This window comes from Emys orbicularis, chromosome 18, assembly GCF_028017835.1.
Source record: "Emys orbicularis isolate rEmyOrb1 chromosome 18, rEmyOrb1.hap1, whole genome shotgun sequence".
Taxonomy (NCBI): domain Eukaryota; kingdom Metazoa; phylum Chordata; order Testudines; family Emydidae; genus Emys; species Emys orbicularis.
The window spans coordinates 20022876-20050450 of record NC_088700.1 but is presented as its reverse complement, the minus strand read 5'-3'; the positions used below and the strand labels follow the sequence as shown (position 1 = coordinate 20050450).

Genomic DNA, 27575 nt, shown 5'->3' with positions numbered 1-27575 from the left:
AAAAAAATTAAACACTAAAGAGCTTTTCCTGACACCTATGCAACAGCTCTGCAGCGTCTCCTAGGCCAGACGCTCCTTTGTGTGCTCATTCGCTCTGTCCTGTAATTGCCCTCTGCTGAGAGCTGACAACCCCTGGGACAACAGTCAGAGTCCTTCCAAGATGCGGTCCTCTCCGTTGTCCTTCGCCATCACACGGTATGCGATGCGCGTGAAAGAGCCAGTGAGCATCAGGACAAAGAGGATAAAGAGCAAGGGCCAGATCCCATATTCAATCGCTTTCAGGGAGCTCAGCTTATCCTCTGGGATGGTGTTGGTCAGATTCAGCATGTACCCAAGAGCCCAGCCAGCTGATATGTCACCAACCTAAAGAAACAAAACAACAGAGTAAGATTGGGTTCGTGGCAGGTGACTAGTGACAGGTGAAGCCCAGGGCTGGAGGCTCAAACAGATCTCTCAATGCCCAGACCCAAAGCTTAGTTAATTTTATCCAAGTTTCTTTGGTCTCAAAATTGAGTTAGAACACTCAATAGACCAGGCTTTATCAGGAGATTACTAGTTTCTGAAGGGCACTTCTGCTTCCAGTCCTGGCCAAAGGCAGGAAGGGCAGAAGTGCGACTTTAAAAAAAAAAAAAAAAAAAAAAGTCGTGTCTAGCCAATCACCCCTACCCCCCAGATGATTCAGAATCTGAACCCAAATTTCACAGCTGGCCCCCGGCTCTGTAACAGACCACACTAGCTCTCCAGATGTGAACACTCCCAAACTTTGCAAGGCATTCAAAAACCAGACGGATCGGATCTCTCAACTCAAAGTCATGAAAATGTCCTTTTGCCCTTCGTTTTAAATTCTCTCCAGGCCACCTTCCCTGATCTACCACCTGGAACGGTGTCCTGCGCCCCATGATACACTGCATTGTAATAGAGGACTAGTTGCTCGATGTTAGGGTTGGAATTTTGACCCATTCATTCGTGATGTCTGTCAAGTTTCACAACAGTGACTGACAGAGATGATGATCTTTCTGTGGCTTAGTTGACGGTCCTGCTTGTCAGACTAGTGACTTTATTTTATAAAAATATAGCACTGGGGTATAGCTGCATAGCTCAGGTTCTGAATGTTTGGATTCATTTCTTATTTTATACAAACTATTCCTCCCTCCCACCCCACCCCCATCACCTTTGCCTGGGAGGAACTGCTGCCAGCCAGAAATGACAGCATCCATGTAAGATATCACAAAAATGATCATGGGAGAGGACATATCCCTCCCAGGCACTGTTAGCTACCTCCCCACAGACACATCTGTTATCTAAAGCATCACATACTATATTACTGACCTTCTCCTGGAATGTAATCTGGCCAGAGCTGTCCAAGTCAAACAGGAATCCCCTTGTACTTAGATAGTAGATGAACGTGGATACGGAACAGTGATCAGCAAGACTGTCTGGTCTCATCTGAAACCTCTTGCTCAGCTTAACAGCATTTGCAAAAGAAGTTAGACAAGTAAATATTCACTAACTGCATTTCTGAATGCTCCTAATATGGTAAAATCCAGCCCTTGTTGCTCTGTGCCACCGGTTGCTGAATTGCAGCAATGCTCTCAAGCATCTTATTTATGGCTATGAAGTGAATGCTTCTTTCAGCCTGCTAAGCTGCAGGGCCGGTGCAACCTATTAGGCGACCTAGGCGGTCGCCTAGGGCACTAGCATTTGGGGGCAGCATTTTCTTCGGCGGCGACCGCAGCGGCCAGATCTTCGGCCACCCCGGTCGGCGGTGGCATTTAGGCGGAGGGAGCTGGGGCTGGGAGGTGCGGGGAGGGCCGCCTGCAGCAAGTAGGGGGGGACGGCATGCAGGGGAAGTCCCTGCCCCAGCTCACCTCTGCTCCGCCTCCTCCCCTGAGCACGCTGCCCTGCTCTGCTTCTCTCCCTCCCAGGCTTGCAGCGCCAAACAGCTGATTGGCGCCGCAAGCCTGGGAGGCGGGAGAAGTGGAGCAGCGACGGCGTGCTCGGGGAGGAGGCAGAGCAGAGGTGACCTGGGGTGGGGAGCTGCCGCACAGCTCCACGGGCGGGGGGGAGCTACCACGGGGGGGGGGGGTGTCTCAGGGCAGGGGGGGTGGGGAGCTGCCACAGGGCTCGGGGAGGGGGCGGAGCAGAGGTGAGCTGGGGTGGGGAGCTGCCGCAGGGCTCGGGGAGGGGGTGGAGCAGAGGTGAGCTGGGGTGGGGAGCTGCCGCAGGGCTCCCTGGGCCTGGGGGGGAGGGAGCTGCCACGGGGGGGGCGCCTTAGGGCGGGGGGAGGCAGGGAGCTGCCACAGGGCTCGGGGAGGGCGCAAGGTAAAAGTTTCGCCTAGGGCGTGAGACATCCTTGCACCGGCCCTGCTAAGCTGGAGACTTTTATTTCACCCTCAGAGAAGGGAGAGACGCTCCTTCATCCAAATCACTTTAAAAATTTCATTTTTGTTTGTCTTTTCAAAGAAAAATCTCTTGAATTCCCCATGGAAGGATCTCCATGGGCCCCCTGGGTGTTGAAGGACCTCACGTCATGGGGTGCCCCATGTGGGAGAGAACAAGATGATGAGGATAGTTTTGTATGGAAAGAAGACATATGTATAACACAGAAGGGCCAGTCAGCATCCCCTGTCTACTCCTTAATACAAAGGAAGAAGCACTTGATTAAATGAGAAGCCGAGGGAGAGGGGCTTTGATCACAGCTCCCATGGGTGATCTCTCTCTTCTGCATAACACTGTACAGATTCTATCAAAGTCAGGGACCCTATTTGTTCGGCACAATGTACCTATTGTCCAATGCTGAGCAGTCTTAGGAAGCCACAGAACAACCACAAAGCAGTGATAAAAAAAATGAAAAACACAAACAGGCAAATTTAGATTGGACAAAGTTTGTCATTTGCGGAGATTTGGAGTTTTTTATAACCTGGGATCTCCCAGGGACGTCCCAAACATATGGTATAAAATAGCTTGTGTGCACCCCGTGAAGGCAAGTCCCATTCACAGCTAGATGGCACCTCCAGCCAGCTTGAACCACCCAACCATTCAGGCCACATCTCGTTGGTGTCAGCAATGAGGTGGAAATATTTCTACCAGGAGCCGCCGCACAATGGCTGGAATGTTCAGAAGGGCTCAAGCACAGACAATCACGGCCAGATTTTGAAAAGAGCTCAGCGTGTTGTGCGGAAGTTGGGTGCGGAGCTCCTTGGAATACCTGGCCCTGACTGTGGATATTCAGCCCTTGGAAATCTGGCCCAGCGAGACCAAGGAGGACTCGTTACATTCAGCTGTTGTCAGAAGCTGGAAACACCCTGGTCACAGAGGAGGTTGGAGACTGTGTCTGCTCCTAGTACTTTCTCTCTCTCTGCCTTAAGATGAAGCAGGGGCTTGTGCCAAGCTTTATAAAGCGTACAAGGAAAGGCTCACCCATTAGGTTATTACACCCATTCCCACAGTACTATGTACGGACAAGTGACTGCCGCATGCGCTGTATAGACGAAGAGGCAGAACAGTCCCTGCCTGCATCCATGGAGACAGGAATAGCTCATACTGACACGAGCACCAGACCAAATAGCCAAATAACGGATAAGCTGGGCTTGCTTCTGTTACACCAGTGGAGTCCCTCTGCTCAGCCCCACTAACAAACACAATCTGGCCCACTGAGGGTGTGGAGAGAGTCTGGGTTTAGAGTATTTTTGCATTCACTGGACTCCATTTCCAAAGCCTTGGGACTTTCAAGAAATGGGCTAGATCTTAACCCAGCACCTAGGAGAACCCCAAGCTCCCCTTCGCTGGGGTCACCTGCTCGCAGCGCTTTCAGGAGAACCAAAGGTCTGAGTTGGGTTTTGCCCGAAAGCGTTGCCTGCCTCACTTATCCCCATGGTACAAGTGGGTTAGCTCACAGTCACCTCTTCCATAGACAGCCCACAGAATGAGTCGACTGCCTGGCCCAGGTCGGTAGAGGGCGTCATCTTCTTCACAAGATCCAGAGCCTCGGAAATCACCTATGACAGCAGCAAAAATACTCATTGGAAAATTCAGCCGGTTTGTAGAATGAATAAAGCGAGGCAGCGGCGTGAGGGCGCATATGGCATGTTCCCAGGACACTCTCCCAACACGTCTGTGTTTGGTAGCTGTATGTCTCCATGACATGCACCAGGAGATCAAGCAGAATTCATTACACCCGGTTACTGACCAAAGGGGCAAACAATAGAAATGTCTCTGGGAAGCTGCTTTTCTGGCCTTTAGCACAGACTAGGGCAGCCCTTGAGCAACTCAGCACCAGACTCCCGCCTGGGGCTTGCAGCAGCAGGGAATAATTGGGGTGCAGAACCATCCTGGCCACACCTCTTCCCAGCCCGCCTCACTGCTAGCCTCAAAATGCCTCCAACATGTCCCCCCACCCCCTGCACCACGGGTCTGGTGGAGGCTCCCTGGGCCAGGAGTAGGGTAACTAGTTAAACTGATCCTCCAGCTACTAAGCTGAATTACTTTCCCTTGTAGCTTGTACAGTAAAGATGTGGCTGCAGCTGCTAGACACAGACCAGCACCCAGGAGAGAGTCTGGTCTCATCTAGCACCTTTCACGCTCAGACTTTCCAAGTGCTCTTTGCAGACAGGGGAGTGAGGTACCAGCGGTACAATAGCTGCAGCAGTCGTATGTTCACCCCTGGCTCCCACATGACTCTGGACACTAGAACCTGTGGTTCAGAGAAGGGATGTTGGGCAGAACATCAAAGTAATTCCCTGCATTATGTTTAGAAAGGGCCAGAGGATCTGTAGCTTCCACGTGAACAATAAGCAGATATGAGAAAGGATAGCGCCTCCAGAAACATGGCACCCTGGTACTTCACTGCAGGCTTGGACAGCCTAAGCCTCTGTTCCGTCATAGCACTTGAAGCCAAAGCCTTCTAGTCTAGAGGTCTAATAAGTAACCCAGGCTGACCCCCGTGATGGCTATCTGGTTCATTAAACCCATGCCCACGTAGACACTTGAGAGTTGTCACTAACCAGAAAGCTATCACTATTTGGAACCTCAAAGAAGCAACACATGTCAGATCCTCTTGACTTTAGCTAAATAAATAAATCTGTTGCTATTATTAATGTAGGGCCCATGACACACGGTAGAACAGGTCTCATTCCCATCCAGTAGAGGGCAGTGCTGCAATACTACCCAGAGCAATTCCACCCAGCAGAGGACAGAGCACTAATACATACTAGTCAATCTTATAATGTTTATTAGATGTTGAGCTGGGCACATCTCTTAAGAACTCCAGGCGTAAAGCACACCTTAATGTAATGGAGAACTTACCTGAAATCTAGTTATGTTGGGCTGGAAAACTCCATTTGGGGAACACTGTGAGAAGCCGCAGAACAAGGAGTCGTCGAACAAACTTCCCATGAGTTTCCTGCAAGCAGGAGAGTTGCTGGAGCCAGTTACTTGAAACACATCTTCAGAGGTAGGTGTTCTTAAAGAGGCGTTACTTCCAGTGCAGGGCCCGTCATGCACAGAACCGAACCGAACTGCCCGGGAATAGGAGAGAGGCCAGCAGGGATTAGACACATCTCTCACATAGCCGTGGTCCTAGAGGGAGAGGATAAAACAGGAGCACAGAGAGCAAAAGGCGGTGCTGGAGTCTGAACAGGACTTTTCAAATAAAGACAAAATACAATGAAACTAAGTAGAGTTTGATTTCAACATACCAGGGTTATAACAGAGAAGGCGGATTTTTAAAGCTTTGCATAAACCAACTCCCTGCCATTCAGATTCTCATCCAAACTATCTAACCCTCTGCAAAGTTGGAGCATGGTACTGAATGTTTTCATCTTCTGTGGATTTCAGTGGGAGCTGCAAGTGTTTGGCACCTTACAGAACCGGGACTTGTGGTGGGAATTTAGAGAACGTGTCCCTTGTAAGTTTCCTGGTCCTTCTTTTCGGATCAGAAATACTGCTCCTCTGACCTTCCCCTTCCCAGCCCAAAGCAGATATGCAGGGAAGCTAAAGGATTTTCACAGGTCAGACTTATCAAAATTTCAAGAACAGGCCGTCTGAGTTTGGGATGAATGTTCCGTCTACCAGTCCAGTCCAACCCTAAAGATAAGAGATCCCCGCACCCAAACTCTTCTCATCCCTTTGAGACTGGGGAGACACCGCTGGGAATTTGGTTAATCACTCTGCTGTAGCTCTCGTCACACTGATTCTCTAGCATGAATCAAAAGGAAGAACAGTCTATTGGTTAGACCACTAGCCAGAGCTGTGGGGGACCGGAGTTCAATTGTTGCTCTGCCATAAACATCTGGGCATTTCACTTAGTCTCCTAGTGCCTCAGTCCCCTATCTGTACAATGGGGAGAATGGCACTGCCTTATCTCACAGCGGTGTTTTGCTGCTCAGATGCTCTGGTAATGGGTAGTACCGTACCTAGGGCTAGCATTTTGGGCTGGAAGCTTCATTTCCTGATGAGCCCTTGAATGGCAATATACAAAAACCTGTAGGAGAACACTTCAACCTCCCTGGACACAATAGCAGATTTAAAGGTAGCCATCCTGCAGCAAAAAAACTTCAGGACCAGACTCTAAAGAGAAACTGCTGAACTTCAGTTCATTTGCAAATTTGACACCATCAGCTCAGGATTAAACAGACTGTGACTGGCTAGCCAACTACAAAAGCAGTTTCTCCTCCCTTGGTGTTCACACCTCAACTGCTAGAAGAGGGCCTCATCCTCCCTGATTGAGCTAACCTGGTTATCTCTAGACTGATTCTTGCCTGCATATTTATACCTGCCTCTGGAAATTTCCATTACATGCGTCTGACGAAGTGGGTATTCACCCATGAAAGCTTATGCTCCAATACCTCTGTTAGTCTATAAGGTGCCACAGGACTCTTTGTCGCTTTTTACAGATCCTGACTAACACGGCTACCCCTCTGATTCAAGAGCTAGTGTTTATGATCCCCATGACTCTACCATAATGCAAGTGGGGCAGAGAGGTCTCTCTGGGTTAAATCTGGGTCTAAAGCGAGGGCAGTTCCTCACAGAGAGGTGCAACAGCGGCTTTTAACCTATGTGTGTGTTACTCACACATACGGTACACAGTGTCCATCTGGCCATGTATGCAGTACACGTACTGCTCAGCAGCCAGGAAGTAGATGGAGACTTGGCAGAATTCAATTTTTTATATATAATTTTGATGGAGAATAGTGATGTTTATTTGAAGCATTTTTTCTATTTTTATTGATTTCAATTTTCAGTTGCAGGAAATCGTGCGGGGGGGCAGACAATTATTTAATGGCAGTAGATGTTGAGATTCAAAAAAGTTAAAGCTTTATAGCTGTTTAAAATACAAACGGCTAACATCACATCAAAATATACAAAGTAAATATCCTTAAATCAAACTCTGATAAGTTCTTAAGGAGCGTTTTTCTTACTTTCCCTATCCGTACATTTCAACCATCATTGATGGAAATATTTTTTCGTCGGTTTGTGTGGGCGCAGTGAAATCAACATTTAACAATGAAAATCTACTCCTTCCAAGCCTAAGTATATGCCTGTGTTCATGCTACAGGCACACATTCTTTGCACACTAGTATAAACAGTGCTTGTGACGCAGGCTCTATGCTTGTGTACTCATAGGCAAGCTCCTGCAGGAGAGAGGGTGTCTGATGTTACCCGACTCTGTATGTGCATTGACTATAACTTAAGGCATTTAACATGATAGGTTTGAAGCAGCCATGAAGCACATGAGCATGCTGCACTCACCTGTATGGCTTTCAACAGCAGCTTCTTGCGGAGCTGGTCTGTGCCAGAGCACAGGAAGTGGTGGGTGTAGACCCTGTGTTCTTGCCCGTACAGCCGCAGTGTCACTTCGTTCTCAGGATCTGTGCTCCTTTCTTTGATCTTGAAAGTGATCCGGGTTGAGGCTCCTCCTATGGTCATGACTCCAACTGTTCCCTTCCTGGAGCGGCTCCACCGCCCAATCCAACCATACTAGACAAAAAGGGAACCAGAGAGGTAGATTTTTTGTACACCTGACAAGTATCTGAGTTCAGATGCTCTGAAGGAATGAATGGGGAGGAACTGGAAATGCAACACTACACCTGCCCCCATCGGGGACACCAGCCACTGCCAATCCAGCCCCTGCCACTTCTCCCCATCATCAAATCTCAGCAGCAAACTACTGATATTGTCCCTTGCTGCTATTTCTGTATTGGTGGCAGAGGAATCTGTTTAAACAACAATAATAATAGGCCGTACCCACATTAACATGATACACCGTCACCCAGGGAATTTTCCAAAGCCTTATTGCACATCTAGCAAAATCAACTTTCCACTGGAAAATGGGCACAACCTTTAACCCCGAGCAGGACATCTAGGAGTCTGAGGTCTTGACACTGAATTGCTGCCACACTGTGGAGTGAACCTGAAGCCAGAGGAGTACAAACTGGTAACATCATTTAGGTTCTAGGAGCCGTTTTGTTTATGGGATGGATCTCGTGTGTTTGAGGTAAATGGACGGTAAATACAGAACGAGGGAAAAGGTGTATGCTGTGTATGGACAGTCTCTGCCAATCACATGCAGGAGGTCATTGAGTTAGAGACTCCTGCCGGGTTCTTAAAGACTGGATCATTTTTAGAGCTGAGCAAATACTGGATAAAAATATCCCTGGACTAATATACACGAGAACTACTGCATCATTCCGAAAGCTATAGTAACTCGCACTGAGTGGCTGGGTCACTACAAAAAGTAATTTTCTCTCTGCACACCTTCTTGTCAACTGTTGGGAATGGACAACGTCCACCTTGATTGAACTGGCCTCGTTAGCCCTGACCCCCCACTTGGTAAGGCAACTCACATCTTTTCATGTGCTGTAATATATATACTGCTTACTGTATTTTTCACTCCATGCATGCGATGAAGTGGGTTTTAGCCCATGAAAGCTTATGCCCAAATAAATGCGTTGGTCTCTAAGGTGCCACAAGGACTCCTCGTTGTTTTTACTGATACAGACTAACACAGCACCACTCTAAAACTCTCACTGTGATTCACTGAATAATGTACTCATTTAAGAACCGCATTCGTTGCTGAATAGGTGACTCCGGCTACAGAAGTGGACTAGCTCCAATCATTTAACAACCATCATTGCAGACATGAGCACTGAGAACAGCAGAATCTCACCTATGGTTAAAGGCATTGGTCAGTAAGCAGTGATTTGTTACACCATTTCTCTCTACAGAGGCATATCGATGACTACACAGGACTCTCCTCCTAGCCCCACTGAAGTTCAAGTTCCATGGGGAGATCTCCCTTCAGGAGCATCTTGTAGTCGGAGTTCTCATACCCCACTGCTTCCTGCACAGGCAGATTTGACTGGTGCTGATGTTAGTGATAGAAAGGGGCCACAAGAAAAGGCAAGGACACGTATAGTCAAAACAGTAGCTGCTGTTCTGAATGGCGCTACGAATCTTGTTAATTACTGTGCCTATTTTGGGGTCATCTGCGTTCTACAGCATGGTATAATAAGCCCTTTGTGGAGGACTCTGTTGTACGGGCATTAGTCTGACATGTAGGACAATCTTAACTGCTTTGGGGTCAGTGTGACCAGACTCCCAGATGTGACTTTTATAAAACGGCTTTCCACCAATAAAATAATGAAGGGTTTATGGACTGTAGCCAGCAAGCGCATGGAATAATGAGCCCTTCCCTTGTACGGCACTGCCAGTGTGGGAATGCAGTGTTCTGTTTAATCCGTACATCCTTGGAACAGAGCAAAGGAAACTAATGAACGGGCTAGAGCATGACATGCACAATGCTGCCCTCTACTAGCCAACGTCAGAACTGCTCACAGCCCCAATACTAAAGGAGATTTTACCTGAGATGAAATGCTAGGGGCCTGTGATACTGGAGCAAAAGGACATGAATTCTGTTCGCTGTCTTTGGCAAGTCCTGAGAGGTAACTGAACAGAACCAAGTGACCCACCAATCTGGAACAACAGTGAGGAAAATTGGTGATGGTTACCATCTGCACTAGAGCTGCAGGACTGAGGGGTCATCTTGGTTTTTTGTTTTAAACAACCCCTAAGTCTGGGGCCAGGTTTACTAAGAAACAAACTTATTTAAAACCTGGACAAATTTTCCTTTAAGCCTTGGGGAGTTTTGGTGCACATCTGTAGAATCCTATCCTAGGGCAGCCGCTCTATTAACCCAATAGTAACAGTTTGACCCCTTCCACACTGGCCAGCCAAATGCTATTATCTTGTAGACTGGCCATAACTGAGTGCGTAAGAACTGTTTCAAAACTCTGTTGGAAGCCCCATGCAGGCAAAGCCCTAATGGTCCCGTCACTATCTCCACTTGGTTACTATATACTCCTCCAGCCCTGTTCTTCTCTCTGCTATACTGCGGTGGCACCAGTGAAGTCAGTGGAATCACCCCGGTGTGATGGAGCGGAGAATCCTACTGGTGTCCTAAGCCAACCCTACAGCCTTTACCTTGATGAAGTTCTCCAGAAGATAGTTAACAGTGACCCAGCCAAGCACCCCCTCGTTTTGACTGGACAGAATTTCTGCCCCCTGAAAGTCAAAGGGGTACGACTTCAGCGTGGCGGTGACAGCGGCAAGCAGAGTATCTGACACCGTGGGACTGGTGAGGCTGGGTGAAAAGGGAAGAAGCACATTAGTTGTTAAAGGGCCCCAAGCACAATCCTGAGCAACAACAGCTTCAATGCTTCCGGCATGTTGCTCATTTTGGGGAATAACACAGTGCAAGTTAGAATACGGCACCAATCAACTGCACTAATCACCAGCTTGGTCACGTGGCTGGAGAGAAGCACACACAGGCTGTGCCCTTGGGAAGCAAAGCATAAGGTCTTAGAGAGGACGCAAGGTCCAGTGGTTAGGCCACGAGGCTGGAAATTGGGAGATCCAGATCCAATTCCCCGCCCTACCACAGACTGCCTGTGTGGGCGTGAGCTAGTCAGTCCATGGGACTTAGACTCCTAAATACCTCTGAGGAGCTGTGCCTCCACTCCTCCTCTGTGAAATGGGGACAGCAGCACTCCCCTCCCTCTCAGGGCCACTGGGAGGAGAAATAGGTTAGACTGTGATGCGCTTCGAGAACGGGGGCCACTTAAGTACCTCAGATGCAGGGCCGGCTCCAGGCACCAGTGGAGGAATCACGTGCCTGGGGCAGCTCATGCTAAGGGGCGGCATTCCGTCCAGTCTTGGGACAGCACAGTCTGGGCGGCTTTTTTTTTTATTGCTTGGGGCGGCAAAAATGGTAGAGCCGGCCCTGCTCAGATGGTTTAGCTAGCCACTGTAGTCAGGGATGAACAGAGATGCAGAGCATGGGCAGAGTATAACGGAGGCTAGGGGAGGCTAAACCTCCCCAAACCTCGCACCATCGGGGAGGAGGGGCAGCGGTGGATTTGGGGGCCCCGGAAGAATCTCCCCTGCCACAGCCCCAGGGCTGGAGGAGCTCTCGCTTTTCCGGTCTCAGGACCACAGCTGGGGGGGGGGGGGGGGGAAGAAGAGGAGCTAGCAGGGCAGGGCCTTGGGGGGGGAGAGAGAGAGAGAGAGAGTGGGGGCAGAATGGGGGCGGGGCTCTGGGCAGAATGGGGGCAGGGCCACAGGGGAAGGGGCAGAATGGGATGGGACCATGTGCAGGGCTGCAGGTGGAAGGGGCGGAACGGGGGAGGGGCTCCAGGCTTGGAGCTCCAGCCAGGGCCAGGAGCTCCAGCGCGGTCCCGGCTCAGGCTGAGAGCTCGACCCTGGCTGGGGCTGAGCTCTCAGGCCCCCACCCCCACCCCCTCCCGTGGCTCCAACTGAGCTCTCAGCCCTCCTGTCCTGGCCAGGACCATGTGGGGGGAGGGGCCGAGCTCTCAGCCTCCCTCCCCCACTCCAGCCAGGGCCACGGGGGGGCTGAGAGCAGCAAGCGGGAGTGGGGCCTTGGCCGGAAGAGGCAGGGAAGGGAGCTAGCCTCCCCAAGGGGAAGCTAGTTTATAAAATGGTCATTCACACCCAGTCTGCCATCGGCACATGGGTAGCTGAAACCTTGACTCACTTCAGCAGCTGCGTGCCAGCAGTCGCTCCCAAATAGACAGGGGTTTGGTCATGCTGTTCCTTAGGGATTTCCTTCATTGCCTGGCCGAGACATGGCTTTAAGCTGTTCCCAGCTTCCCCCGGGGATCCGGAGTAGCTAGAGATTCCAGGACCTAAGGACGCAAAAGAAATATACGAAATATTACGACAGGGTGGGGGCGATACATGTGCCTTTCGAGATATATACAGTTCTGTGCTGAGTTTAGGATTTGCTACAGCAGATCTGTAAGGCGATGAGTCACCTGTGCTAGGCTCCAGCCAATCCACAAGCCAGGGACTGGTCTGCTGACACTCAGGGCTGGTATAAGCGCCTCACTGATGGAACAGCAGCTGAGTCTGCTCAATATCATTTCAGGGCTTGGAACCCTCTTCTGCCTGCTAGTGGCAACAGACTCCCCAAGCCTTAGCCTGTTCCTAGTCCTTCTCCATCCTTGCTCCAACCCTGCTCTGGACTTCTGATGCTGGCTCGGACCCTTAGCCCTGGTCTACACTACGAGTTTAGGTCAAATTTAACAGCCTTAGATCGATTTAACCCTGCAGCCGTCCACACAACAAAGCCATTTTTGTCGACTTAAAGGGCGCTTAAAATCGATTTCTGTACTCCTCCCCAACGAGGGGATTAGCGCTGAAATCAACATCGCCGGGTCGAATTTGGGGTAGTGTGGACGCAATTCGACGGTATTGGCCTCTGGGAGCTATCCCAGAGTGCTCCATTGTGACCGCTCTGGACAGCACTCTCAATTCAGATGCACTGGCCAGGTACACAGGAAAAGCCCCAGGAACTTTTGAATTTCATTTCCTGTTTGGTCAGCGTGGCAAGCTGATCAGCACAGGTGACTGTGCAGATCTCATCAGCAGAGGTGACCACGGAGTCCCAGAATCGCAAAAGAGCTCCTGCATGGACCGAACAGGAGGTACTGGATCTGATCGCTGTATGGGGAGACGAATCCATGCTATCTGAACTCCATTCCAAAAGGCAAAATGCCAAAATATTTGAAAAAAAATCTCCAAGGGCATGAAGGACAGAGGCTAAAACAGGGACCCACAGCAGTGCCACGTGAAACTTAAGGAGCTGAGGCAAGCCTACCAAAAAACCAAAGAGGCAAACGGCCACTCCGGGTCAGACCCCCAGACATGCCGCTTCTATGATGAGCTGCATGCAATTCTAGGGGGTGCCCCCACCACTACCCCACCCCTGTTTGTGGACTCCTGCAAGAGGGGAGTCTCATGCAACAGGGATGAGGATTTTGGGGACGAGGAGGAGGAGGTTGAAGATAGCGCACAGCAAGCAAGAGGAGAAACCGTTCTCCCTGACAGCCAGGAACTGTTTATCACCCTGGAGCCAGTACCCTCCCAAGGTGGGCTCCCGGACCATGAAGCTGGAGAAGGCACCTCTGGTGAGCATACCTTTGTAAATATAATACATGGTTTAAAAGGAATCGTGTTGAATGATTAATTTGCCCTGAAGACTTAAAGAAGCCAAAAGACTGTGGCTTACCATGGCTGCCTGCAAGCCGAATTCTGTTGCCCGACCCTGCATGTGAGATCTCTCACACCAAACCGGCAGGCCCTCAATATAAGAGGCAAAACGCGACCTTGTACTCTAAAGTGTGTCTTTTTAAATACTACTCTCCCTTTTTTTCCTACCACATCTGCAAATGTTTCAATGCTCCCCCTATCATCTCCATCCCAGAGGCTAGCATAGATAAGAAGGAAAAAAAAAAAACGCACTCGCGATGACATGTTCTCTGAGCTCATGCAGTCCTCCCGCACTGAAAGAGCTCAGCAGAATGCGTGGAGGCAAACAATGGCAGAGTCCAGGAAAGCAGAAAATGAACGCGAGGACAGGAGGGACGAACAAGAAGAGAGGTGGCGGGAGCAAGACAAAAGATGGTGGCAGTGCGATGAGGAGGCGGCAGGAGGCAATGCTGAGGCTACTGGAGGATCAAACTGATATGCTCTGGCATCTGGTGGAGCTGCAGGAAAGGCAGCAGGAGCACAGACCGCTGCTGCAGCCCCTGTGTAACTGCCCGCCCTCCTCCCCAACAAGTTCCATAGCCTCCTCACCCAGACACCTAAGGACGGGGGGGGGGGGGGGGGAGAAGAGCTCTGGGCACCCAACCACTCCACCCCAGAGGACTGCCCCAAGCAACGGAAGGCTGGCATTCAATAAGTTTTGAAGGGCAGTGTGGCCTTGTCCTTCCCTCCTCCCCCACCCCTCCCGGGCTACCTTGGCAGTGATCCCCCTATTTGTGTGATGAATTACTAAAGAATGCATGATTTTGAAATAATAATGACTTTATTGCCTCTGCAAGCGGTGATCGAAGGGGGGAGGGCAGTTGGCTTACAGGGAAGTAGAGTGAACCAAGGGGGTGGGTTTTCATCAAGGAGAAACAAACAGAACTGTCACACCATAGCCTGGCCAGTCATGAAACTGGTTTTCAAAGCTTCTCTGATGTGCAGCACGCCCTGCTGTGCTCTTCTAACCGCCCTGGTGTCTGGCTGTGTGTAATCAGCAGCCAGGCGATTTGCCTCAACCTCCCACCCCGCCATAAACATCTCCCCCTTAGTCTCACAGATATTGTGGAGCACACTGCAAGCAGTAATAACTATGGGAATATTGGCTTCACTGAGGTCTAACCGAGTCAGTAAACTGCGCCAGCGCATTTTTAAACATCCAAATGCACATTCTACCACCATTCTGCACTTGCTCAGCCTATAGTTGAACAGCTCCTGACTACTGTCCAGGGTGCCTGTGTATGGCTTCATGAGCCATGGCATTAAGGGGTAGGCTGGGTCCCCAAGGATAACTATTAGCATTTCAACATCCCCAACGGTTATTTTCTGGTCTGGAAAGCAAGTCTCTTCCTGCAGCCATTCAGACAGACCAAAGTTCCTGAAGATGCAAGCGTCATGTACCTTTCCTGGCCATCTCACGTTGATGTTGGTGAAACGTCCCTTGTGATCCACCAGTGCTTGCAGCACCATTGAAATGTACTGGCTGCCCTGGTGCGCCGGTCCCAAGATAGGGATATGTGTTCTGTATCGCCCCACCACAGTTAGGGAATCCCATTGCAGCAAAGCCATCCACCATTTCCCAGAGTCACTACCCTGGATAGCAGCAGCTCAGTGATTGCATTGGCTACTTGGATCACAGCAGCCCCCACAGTAGATTTGCCCACTCCAAATTGATTCCCGACTGACCGGTAGCAATCTGGCGTTGCAAGCTTCCATCTTGGTATTCTTGCACTTCAGGGCAGGGGAAAGCAAGTCACAAAGTTCCATGAAAGTGCCCTCACGCATGCGAAAGTTTTGCAGCCACTGGGATTCATCCCAGACCTGCAACACTATGCAATCCCACCAGTCTGTGCTTGTTTCCCGGGCCCAGAATCGGCGTTCCACGGCATGAACCTGTCCCATTACCACCATGATGTCCACATTGCCAGGGCCTGTGATTTGAGAGAAGTCTGTGTCCATGTCCTCATCACTCTCGTCACCGCGCTGCCATCGCCTCCTCGCCTGCTTTTGCAGGTTCTGCATATACTGCAGGATAATGCACGAGGTGTTTACAAGGGTGATAACTGCAATGGTTATCTGAGCATCTGCAGGAGATGGTATGTGGTATGGCGTCTGCAGGAGAGCCTCGAGTTGCAGCGGAAGCGGTGGATGATGGAATAGATATTTATAGAGAGATGCCACGAGAACAGATATTTATAGAGAATGACGAGAGGACCTGGGAGGTGGATTCATGAGAGCAGAGTTGCAGTGGAAGCAGTGGTTGGAATGCCAGTTTTTCCGACCTATTGCTCCGTCTGCGGCCAGAGCAGGAGAACAGAGTGGCAGTGGAAGCGGTCGTTCGATGATGACGGTTAGCAGTCCTACTGCACCATCTGCTGAAAGCAGTATGGCGCCCACATGGAAAAAAGGCACGAAACGATTGACTGCCGTTGCTTTCACGGAGGGAGGGGCAACTGACGACATGTACCCAAAACCACCCGCGACAATGTTTTTGCCCCATCAGGCATTGCGAGCTCAACCCAGAATTCCAATGGGCGGCAGAGACTGCGGGAACTGTGGGATAGCTACCCACAGTGCAACGCTCCGGAAGTCGACGCTAGCCACGGTACTGTGGACGCACTCCGCCGACTTAATGCACTTAGTGGGGACACACCCACAATCAACTGTATAAAATCACTTCCTAAAAAAATCAACTTCTATAAATTCAACCTAATTTTGTAGTGTAGACATACCCCTAGGCCCAACTGCCATGACTTTGACCACTAGGCCTGACCATCCCCCCTCATGGTTTCTGATAAGATCAGACCAGAATCCTGACTCTAATAATGGCCAATACATGATGCTTTAGTGGAGAGAGATAAAAAGTGAATATAACACAATGCACCTAATTAAACCAACAGATGCAAGTTTAGGGTATCTACCAAACTACATACACCAGCATAAAAGACCCACAGCAGAGATCTGAGAGTGATAAGTGGGAAAGGATGCAGCAAACTGAGCTGAGGCGGTCAGCTTCCTTCTTAAGTCATTTTCTCATGTTCACAGCGAGGTTTCTACACCATCATTGTGGCTGCTATCAGCCACAGCACAGGAAGCCTCTGTCTCGGAGACCAGAGGAAGTTGTCAGTGCAAAGTGTCCTGTGCATGCACAAGGACACTGCTAAAGCAAGATTCATGGGGCTCTGAAACTGGATTTTTTTTTCCAGAATAGCCAAACAATCTGTCCATTTTCCGGATTGTGGTCACTTGCACTAAACACTCAGGATGCTTTTTCTGCTTTAAGACCTCATGAGGAAAACGTAACTTCTCCTGCTGAGCTCAATTTATTGTTCAAAACTCAACTCCCGTTCAGATATAATTGCAGTTTGTAAAGCACCATTAGAATGCACAGCATTTTATACAACAGCTAGAAGACAAGCTCCTTGCCCAGTGCTTCTTCCTCTTAGGCCCTGTCAATGCTACAAACAGTGTTGCCAACTCTCGTGATTTTATCACAAATCCCCAGCTCCCAGAGGCTTGTGATTATGTGATAATCTCAGCTTTAATTTTTTTTTTTTTTTTTTTTTTTAAACAAAGTTTTGGCCCACATGGTTGTGGAGAAAAGCTTGAAAATATGACCCTGAAAGGTTATAACAGCAGAAGACAAATAAAAAGACTTCAGAAGTTATTTTTAAAAATTGCATGATTTTTTGGGCCCGACTCATGATTTTTGAATGTGTGGGGCCGGCAACGCTGAAATAACCAGAATTAGTCATGGTTTCTGCCAAACCTTTTATTAAAATATTTTTAAACAAAATACCTTATAATTAAACAGACAGAGCTACAAATATCCCACTCAATTTAACATGACTATCCAATGCCACACAGGCCTAAACAGAGGAACAACTAATCTATTGTTAAGGAGAATATGGTGTACATTGTTTATAGTTATACAGTACTAGCTAGAACAATGGATGTCATATGGGACCTGAGCTATGCCCACTAAAGTCAATCTAAGCATGGCCCCAATTCAGGCAAGGATGTGCTTGACGTTAAGCCGTTCAGCTTTTCCCAGGACGCACTGAGATCAACATGATTCAGCAGCAAAGCAGATGCCAAAGCTCAAGCTCAGTGACAGCACATGGCTGTGTGGTGAAAAAAAGAGAAAGTTGTATGGACACAATTCAACTGCGGTGGTTGTAACTGGGTCAGATGACTTGTCACAGTGAGTCAGCGGCAGGGCCAGCCTGATGCATTTTTCATTAGCACATTTTGACAATAGCCAAGACAAGACTAACTATTGTGGGACTCAGACCTACTGAACGTCATTAGTTCTGGTGTTTAAAAAAAAAAAAAAGTGAGGAGTCCTTTTGGCACCTTAGAAACTAACAAATTTATTTGGGCATAAGCTTTCGTGGGCTAGAACCCACTTCATCAGAGGTATGAAGTAAAAAATACAGGAGCAGGTATAAATACATGAAAGGATGGGGGGTGCTTTACCAAGTGTTAGGTCAGTCTAATGAGATAAATCAATTAACAGCAAGCTACCAAGGGAGGAAAAATAACTTTTGTAGTGGTAAGAGAGTGGCCCATTACAGACAGTTTTGACAAGAAGGTGTGAGTAACAGTAGGGAGAAATTAGTATTGGGGAAATTAAGTTTATGTTTTGTAATGACCCAACCACTCCCAGGCTTTATTCAGGCCTAATCTGATGGTATCTAGTTTGCAAATTAATTCCAGTTCTTAATAATTAATTAGTTCTAGTTCTTGTGTCTGAGTTTAAGTGCTTTCTTGAATCGGGGTCTATATAAGTTCCAGTCTCTTAGCTGATTAGTAGCTTCCTCAGTGTATTCATCAGGCTTAGAGGTTTAAGGTAGTTAATAAATTCTTTCTAGCAGCTTTCAACGGATGGGTGTGTCCCAGAACGCAGGTCCCTCACAAATCCAGCATTGTCATTGATAATTCCAAGCAGTCACAGCTCGGTCATGAACTGCTGCGTAGTTCCCCATCATCTCATAACAGACTTGTTGAATTTGGGACCAGAAAAAAAGAACTTTGGTGAAAGCTACTGGTAACAGCATAAAGCAATCCTAGGCAGATCATAGTTAAAAATTTAATCAACTAATCTTTCATTCTATATATTAGATCTTGAGAAGATGAATGCAGTAAACTACATTCTCCCCTTTCCAATTTTTCTTTTCTACAAAGTGTCATATAAAAACATTAGATTTTCTGGACACTTAAATATTTCCATTGCTAAGATATTATAATTCAGGTACTCCTTGCTCAATTAACTTCAAATTTGATAGAAATGATTTATCTAGTCCTAAAGCCTAATCCACATTTTTAATCCAATAAACCGTTGCTTACGGATTTTATAGGGGGACCAAAAATCAGGTTTATAATGGAAATTCACTGCAAATACGGAGTGGCAACTGCTGCTCCATATAATAATGTGACTTTCTGTTTGTCTATGAGTAAAGCAAGCAGATTTGATCATAAGTTTTCAGTCCTACTGTTAGCCCTAGAACCAATGCAGCTCTGCGAGAGTGAGGTGGATTCTAGTGTACCCTGTACATCACCAATAAAATTGCCAGCTAAATACTGTTTGGATCATAGAATCTTTTTCCACCGATGACGGTGTAAGAAGCAGAAGAATCTTACCTGGATTTTTAAATCCCAGGAAGAGCAGTTAGAAAAAGTGTCTTCGATATGAAAAATCATCCACAGAGGAGTCAGTTTTAGGTCTATCTACATTAGAATTTTGACCCATTTTGTAAGCAATTAGTGGCACAGATGGATCTGAACATAGTTTGTGTTCACAGATCACACAGTTTATCTACCTTAGGTACTTACCCTACTGCCACAGTATCTGAGCAGCACCTCACAGCCTTTAACGTATTTATCTTTACAACAGCCCGTAAGGCGGGCCAGGGCTATTATCTCCATTGTATAGAGGGGGAACTAAGGCACAGATAGGCTAAGTGACTTGCCCAAGGTCACGGTCTCGTGGCAGAGCAGAGATTTCAATCCCAGTCTCCCATGCCCTGGGCTAGTGCTCTAACACTAGCCCTGTCCTTCATACTCACAGGTTATGCCTACTGTAGGAGTGCTTTACTGGTATAGGAATACCTGTATATGGCAAAGCACTCCTCGTATGGATGCAGCTAGCCCAGTAAAACTGTTTTGTGCCAGTAGAGTAAAACCTCAGACATACCCGGAGCAAAACTAGCTATACTGGTAAATGCAATTTTTCTGGTATAACGGCGTCTACACTAGGGGCTTCTGTCAGCCCAGCACATCTCTGACTGGCCTAGCAAGGCAGGCAGAAGTCTGTAGAGTAGATCTGCCATCCATAACCAGAGAACCATGTTTCTCCCCCTGCCAATGGCCTATGCTGGCACACAGATATTTGCTTGTAATTTGTTCGTGTGTCTCTACAGCTGGTTTGGCCAGTCTTCCTCCTTCCCAGCTGCCTCATGCAGGAAGGTATCCCAGAGTGCATTGCTCCACATGCTGATGCTTCAGGGTGTCTGCCCAGCACTCCTGCCTCTGCTGGGGCACTATGGGATAGCTGTTCAGATTTTCCCAGTATGCACTGAGATAAACATGGCTCAGCAGCAAAAAGCAGATGCAAAAGCTTAAGCTCAGTGACTGCACATGGCTGCGTGGTGAAAAGAATTGCTGCATGTGCACAATTCAGTGGCGTCCATTATAAGTGGGTCAGATGACAAGACCATCGATGTACTTGTGATTTAGACAAATTTCACACTTTGAGAGTAAGAGAGATGGGGTGAGAACGAAGCTCACATGTTTGCCCTCAATCAGCTGTGAGGGAGGTGGAATTTCACACTTTGGGTGCTTCTGTGGTCTAGCTGGAGGCAGCTTTCTGCATGGCTCAGTTAAGATGATGCCTAGAAGCCTTCTTTGCAGTGAAAAGGGCTAGAAACCAGATTTTGCTGTACATGAAAGATATGCTCTTGCCAGAAGTGGATTTAAGAACCAATAGCTTTCAGTAGGTGCTAATGGAAAATGCATCAGGCTGGAGATTTAGTATTCCTGGCTCTGCTGCTGACTCACTGTGACACTTTCAGCAGGTCCCTTCCTCGCTGTGTGCCTCGGTTTCCCCATCTGTAAAGTGGGGGCAAAAATGTTTACCTATTTTTGCAAAGAGTTTTGAGATCTTTGGCTGACAAGTGATCTATCTATCTACGAGGCCACTCAGTAAGGTTGGGCAGCATGGTTTTCGGTATCTAAAGATCAGGATGCTTATGATATATAGTACTTTACCTGAGGAGCTTGCAAAAATCAGGTGCTGATCCTGCAAGCTGATTCCCATGGATACAGAGCCCCTTGGAGGGGTTGCAGCACAGCGAGAGCTATTGAATTGTATTCAAACCCAATATTTATTGTCCCTATAACAGTCGATGCACACCACTGACTAGTGCCACTGACACCAGATGTTGGTCCCAGTGAAGAGACATAAGCAGTCAATACCACTCCTCCCAAGACATACAGGCCTCTCATATGCTTCAGCTAGTGCCATCTAATGGAATAGGCAGTTCCGTTTAATTTCCCACCAGATGCTTCAGTCATGAGGCAGAGTAGAAACAGCTGCCTGGATCTTTAGTTTGTAGGGGGATTTATTTGCACCTCATAATTATTTTGTGCAGAGTTAGCAAGAGACTTTGTGGTGGACATTGACTATGCAATGAAACGTCATCCAGTGCAAGTGTCCGTACATTAGCAGCAGAACGCCACCTTACCTTGCACAGCACAGGAGCTATGTTCACTGATCACCCCTGTATTGTTCTCTTTGCTGGCTGACCACTGGTATATGAACAGGGTAGTGCGGGATGGGCCAGCATCCAGCACGATGCCGTACTGAAAAACACAAAGGTCATAAATAGATACGCTCCCGAAGACACACATTTGTGCGCTGGTTTGTTATTGTGGGGTTGCTCGGCTGCACACATACTCAGCATTGTCGACTCCAAGTGTAACCTAAGAGCATCCCAGTGCTTACCGGTGTCAGGAAACGAGTTTCAGATGCCCTGACCAGTTCAACGTACCTCAACTCATAATCTGTATCTAATATGTGGGATGTAATAAATCCTTGGAAAACTAAACTTACTGATCATGAATATTCTTGTATGGTTAAAAAAAAAAAAAAAAAAAAAAAAACCACGAGGAGTCCTTGGTTTTTTTGCTGATACAGACTAACACTGCTACCACGGACTCTTGTGTGGTGTATATACGGCAGTGGTCACCAGCCAGTAGATTGCGATCGGCTGGTTGATCGTTGAGCCTCTGACAGTCGATCTCAATCTGAGTCTAGGGTTGCCAATCCTCCCGGTTTCACTGGGGGTCTCCCAGAATTGGGCTTGGTCTCCCAGAGGCTCCTGCAGTCAAACCAGGAGATCGGCCACTAACAGTCTGGCGGCACAGTGGGTCTAAGGCAGGCTCCCTGCCTGCCCTGGCCCCACGCTGCTCCCAAAAGTGGCTGGCACGTCCCTACTGCTGGGGGAGGGCAGGAGGTCTCCGCACGTTATCCTCACCTGCTTGCACCGCCCCCGCAGCTCCCATTGGCTGGGAACAGGGAACACTGTCTACATGGGTGCTTTACAGTGATGAAACTTGTTGCACTCGGGAAGGGGATGGGGTGTTTTTTCACCTCCCTCCTTCCACCCCGAGCGAGAAAGTTGCAGTGCTGTAAATTGCCAGTGTAGACAAGCCCAGAGACAGGACTTTTAGCTCAGACAAGAAGCATTAAGATCTAGAAGTCCCAGTCCGAATCCCTGCTGCCAACAAGCCACCCAGAGGTGTTGGTGCTATACGACCATTTCGGAATCAGGACTCCAACCTCAAAGAAATCCAGGAGATTGGCTTAAATCATGAGATAAAAGAACTTTTTTTTTTTTTTTTTTTAAATCTTTTCCTTCCGGTTTCAGGGCCTTTCAGTTTCACTCAAGTCATGTTTTCAAGCTTCTCTACAACACCGAAGGCTAGAAACTTAGCTTTATTTTTAAATGTTCATGTGATTCCAGGAGCTGGGGCTTGAAGAAAAATGCCAAATAGCAGAGAGTTGTGGTAAAAATCACAAGAGTGGGCAGCAAGGGGAGGAGCTCTACGTGTGAAGAAATACATGTCTTATAAGCACAATGAGGGAATGTCTATTAGATGCGGTTTGCCTAATGCACCAACTGGCCTTGTAAATGTCACTATCAGTTGTTTTCAGGCCCTTTCCCACCTCTGTCCCCCTCAGAAGTTTGCAATGATCCCATGGAAGCAAAAAAAAATCAGATCTGCCTCCACCTTCCTTACCGGGAATGTTTTATCTCTAGCAAACCTGCACTGTGGTTTGTTACTGTAGGGTTACTCAGTAAGGAGGGCTGAGTTGTGCACAGTGCTTTATGATTCTAATTAAAACTTGGTGAGTACTGCAAGAAAATTCCTGGCCAGTTGAAATTTCACACAAGCTCATGTGAGCAGTTTTTGATCCTTGTGCATGCCTCAGGGTAACTGCAAAAAGCAAACAAATTCACTGGGAAGGATGTTCCTGAACCATGTTTTAGAGTAAGCAAATGCCACCAAATAATCCCAGAAAGTTTCAAATTTGTAACAGTGAGCATTTGCACTAGCAGTCCTGATTCTCATCTAACCGGGGAGCAACATAACATGAACAACGTGCCCAGTCAGAAATGCTCAGGTTGGAATTTTTAGAATCCTATAGGATTTGGTCACCCAGCTCCTGTTGAAAGTTGATATAAATTGGGTGCCTAAATCCTGTCAGCCCTTTGAAAATCCCAGCTTCCAAGTCCAAAATGTGAATTTGTAATGTTCAAAGCAGGGGTTCTCAAACTGGGGTCAGGACCCCTCAGGGGGGTCACAAGGTTATTACATGGCTGGAGGCTGACAAGCTCGCAACCTCCCCTCCACCCAAAAACCTACTTTGCCTCCAGCATTTATAATAGTGTTAAATATATTAAAAAATGGTTTTAATTTATAAGGGGGGGGGTCAGACTCAGAGGCTTGCTGCGTGAAAGGGGTCACCAGTACAAAAGTTTGAGAACCACTGGCTCAAAGTAATCGCCACTAAACCGTTTGCCAGCAAGCCACAGGCTTAATTCTGTTTGCATATAAAGCTCACTCGTTTACATGAAGGTCACTCTCCACTGCTTAAGTCATTAAAGTGAGAGAGATTTACAATTACTTTAAGGTCTCCATTTACACTGTGAATTGGCCTTACTGTAAATCAGAATTGGGTCCAGGATAATTTTTGAATGAACAGATTCATGGAAATGGCAATCTACTCGCAGACAAGCCACAAAGAGAATGAAGGGATAAATGTGACTCAAAAATCTGCTGTGAGCAGTTCCCCCAGCCCTAGCTAGAAAGCTGTTAGGGAGCATTTGTAAGAGGCTTAGGATGACAGACACTGTAGAAGTGCTAAGTATTATTCCAATCGCTGCTCTCCCAGTTATAATAGCAAACGCTTGCCGGTAAAAGTCACACAAGACTGTTTCATTATGCCCCCTACTCAAGGGAATGAGGACTGCTGAACTATGAATCGATCTGTGCAGGAAATGGCTTTCAAAAGTTTCCTATACCGCACTGGGATGAAACCAAGACTTTTCAAGATGGTCATGAAAAACCAACAAGCGACACCGACCCCAGAATAGCCAATAGCCTGGTGGGGGGGGCACTTCCTGTGATGTGGAGGACTCCAGGGTCACCCACATCGCTGATGAGTGCCCTTCCCACCAGGTTATTGGCTGTGATGGGAGGACTCCCTCCCTCCCTCCCATCCTGGACCCGAGAAACTTCCCCACGAAAGTTTCATTAGATATGGCCATTTCCCCTGACAAGTTTCGGTTTTCACAGATCGGAGGTTCCCCCATCAGCTCTAGTCAGAAGCCCTGTGCCGCTAACGGTTCGTTGTCAACGGGCAGGGCTCTGTCCTTGAGGCAGAGGGATCTGAATTCCATCCCCTGCTGTCATGGTGATGTTCTGAGGCCACACTGAGTAGCAAGGTGACAGCACAAGGTTGTTACAGCATGTATATCCCACTTTTACATGATCATAATTGCCCAGAGCAGCAGCTCTAGCCGCCTCCCCAGCCATATAAAGGCTTGCTTTGACTAAACTGCTAATAGCAGAGCACATGCTCTCACCAGTCCACACATCCAGCCCTCCACATCCATCCTTCATCCCCATTCATTCACACTTACCAGACATCTAGAAGTCAGAGGACTAAACCCACTAGCTAAAGGCCATGACAAGAGATACTGTCCCAAGGCAAAGCCCAGGGGTGAAGCCAACTCTCTCCTCCCCCAGCTGCTGGAAAAGGGGATTGTGCTGAAAATCCTGTCAGGTGCGGACCCTGCTTTGGGCTCTTTCTTATCTCTGGCAAAGAAATACCTGATCGCTATTAAGCCATCCCCACCTCCATCACCTCTGCTACTAGAGTTTTGTCTGTGTTTCCTAACTGGTGTGCGTTGAATGCTATGAGGGTGTGCATGCGGGTGTAGTATCACTATCAATCTAACCCTCCCTTTGCTTTTCAGCTGGTGCAAAGAGGTAATATCTCTTTCCCACCCTCAGACTTTACTTTTGACTCAACCTCCACCCTGTGAATAGTTTCAGCCTCATTGCTGCTGGCCAGAGCTATCCCAAGCATGGACAGAATGAAACTGACCCGATTCTGATCAGTTTCACAGCTACCTGCAGGGTTCTAAATAGCAAAGTGAAAAGGGACAAAAGTGGTCAGTTTTCATTCATTTAACCTTGGGAAAGCTCTGAGCAGCACCAGACACACTGGCGCTGTCGTTCTTCAGACTCAGGCAAGGCTTTGCTTCCTCAGTTACACTCTGTTCACGTTTATAAGCTCATCTTTACAAACATAACAGCTAGAAACTTTTTTTTAAATGAGAACATTGATTCTCCAAAAGTTGACAGCACTTGTCTGGAGAAAGCTTCCTACTCTTCATGGATGAGTAGATTTTTCAAGCCCTGCCTAATAAGCAAAGGCTAGACTATCTGGTGGGGGGAAAAACCACCACAAAACCACAACTGTGCCACCCATTGATACAGTCACATTCAATGGGAATGCTTCAGTGGATGTGAGCAAGGTTGAACTTGGAATAGGAAAGTGTAGGGCCCTCAACTGTGGAGGTTCTTCTAGCAAGAGATCATGGTCAAACTGAACAGCCGTTGGGGAGTTCAAATGAATGCTCAAACATTTTTTGCACTATTTAGACGGCTTTACTCCTGGCTACAACCAAAGATGAAGCAAATGCAAAGTACTTTCATATCCTGTCCAAACTTTCTTCATATGTCAAATTAGAGGTCACTGGAGCACAATACCTGTACGTTTCCTTATAATGCTGTTATAGGGAGAGCCCAGACAGTTCACGGTCATAACCAAATGCACCCCTGTATTCACAACCTACACACCATTGTAATAATCTTTGTACAAATATGCCTTGTAAGATATCATTTGAAAACTAATAACTCACTGGTCAATAATATGATGAAATGCATGCAGTAACATTATATGTAAAGTTATAAACATAAGCTGAAATTAGGTCTGAAATATGTTTACCAGACAAGTTTGGATAAATCTGTTTCTCAAGGACAGCTCTTTGGCAAGGAAGGCGGGCAGGAACAAACAGATCTGCCTCTTAGCAAACAATGGCATGGAACCTTTCTCACCAGACTCTTGACTGCAACCTCAAGGCAGGAATGAACTTTATCTAGGGGTAACTCTCAGGACAATGCATTTCAAAGGGGGACTGGACTATGACAGTGAGTGGCAAACACACCCCAAGTTCTCTCTCCCTATCCATCTCTCTCCTTTTCAGATAAGATGACAAAAGAAACAGCCTTTGGGAGAGGATCCTGGACTGAGTTTGGTCAGCAGTGTTACTGGAAACACCTTGTAAGGGACTTCACCTTGAACCAAGTCTAGTTTGCTACATTTAGTACTAGGAAGCATTTTATCTTTATTTCTTTTGTAACCATTTCTGACTTTAATGCCTTATGCTTCTACTCATTTAAAACCCAACTTGTTTTATTCTTTAAATCAAAACTAATCCAGTGTTGTGACTGTGTGGGTAACTCCATTTAAGGTAGCAAACTATTGTATGTTGATCCCCTTAGAGGGGCAAGGGACCTAACATATCTGAACTATCCAGGAGTGGGCTGGACAGTGTAGAACACACTTTTTGGGGGGGGAGAAAATCAGAGATTGGGAGTATGTTGGGGTCACCCTACAAGTGGTAACCAAGACTGTTGGAAGCCAGAGCATGGCTGGAGTTGGCTGACAGGCTGCTGGGATCAGAGTTGCTGGACCAGGGCTGTGGCTTTACGCAGACACGCAGGGTGTAACCTGCAGGCTGTTTGTGAGGAGCCCAGCAGCAAAGCATTGTGAGGCACCCCAGGTTGCCGGGCAGGGGTGACAACCCCTCATTGGTCTGGACTGTACCCTGGAATGTCATAGCAGTAAAGATATTGTACAAAAAGGAAGTTCACTGTTATTAGTGCCTGTTGCAGCTTCAAGGAGCCATATGCCAGAGCAAGCTTTCTGCTTATGGCCCTTTGAAGAAAGGGAGCAGGCACTCCTGAATTTTGCCACTAAGTTAATTTACTTACTGGTACAGTGTGTTTAACAGCATAAAACAAGGCAGTTAATGGATTTAGAGACAATGCTGCAACAGATGCAAGTCAAGCCCAAAGTAAAAAGACAGGCTCCCTTTTACAGGGTGACCACATTAGACAGGGATCGATAATAGTCAGTGCTTGCTGATGTCAATATTCACCCTGGCACATCTTGCACACCATATGCCAGGCTACGCCCACCTCTGACAGCCATTCCTTACCTTGCACCTGGGAGGGTTCTGCACATCTTTAGTGGTGACACAAAGCAGCAGGATCCCAATCAGCCCAGCTAAAATCACCAGGGAAGGGGGAAGAAGCTCACGCCAAGACAT

At 47.7% G+C, this 27575-nt stretch overlaps 1 protein-coding gene across 1 annotated transcript; it reads right to left on the bottom strand.

Moving 5' to 3' along the window:
• Window positions 1–144: 144 nt before the first annotated feature.
• On the bottom strand, window positions 145–27575 carry LOC135891358 (ectonucleoside triphosphate diphosphohydrolase 2-like). Its single transcript, XM_065418905.1, has 9 exons — window positions 27465–27575; window positions 21351–21468; window positions 12050–12200; window positions 10480–10639; window positions 7750–7977; window positions 5305–5577; window positions 3903–3998; window positions 1330–1464; window positions 145–363 (listed from the first exon to the last, which is right to left on the bottom strand). Exons 1-9 carry the CDS (start codon window positions 27573–27575, stop codon window positions 145–147), a joined length of 1491 nt encoding a protein of 496 aa, XP_065274977.1.

Coding starts and splice junctions, on each gene's coding strand:
- LOC135891358 (XM_065418905.1), bottom strand. CDS start 27,575: ATGTCTTGGCGTGAGCTTCTTCCCCCTTCCCTGGTGATTTTAGCTGGG. Junction 7,978..10,479: donor TTCTGGAGAACTTCATCAAG/GTAAAGGCTGTA, acceptor CTTTTTGTCTAG/TATGGTTGGATTGGGCGGTG. Junction 364..1,329: donor AGATTACATTCCAGGAGAAG/GTCAGTAATATA, acceptor TTGTTTCTTTAG/GTTGGTGACATATCAGCTGG.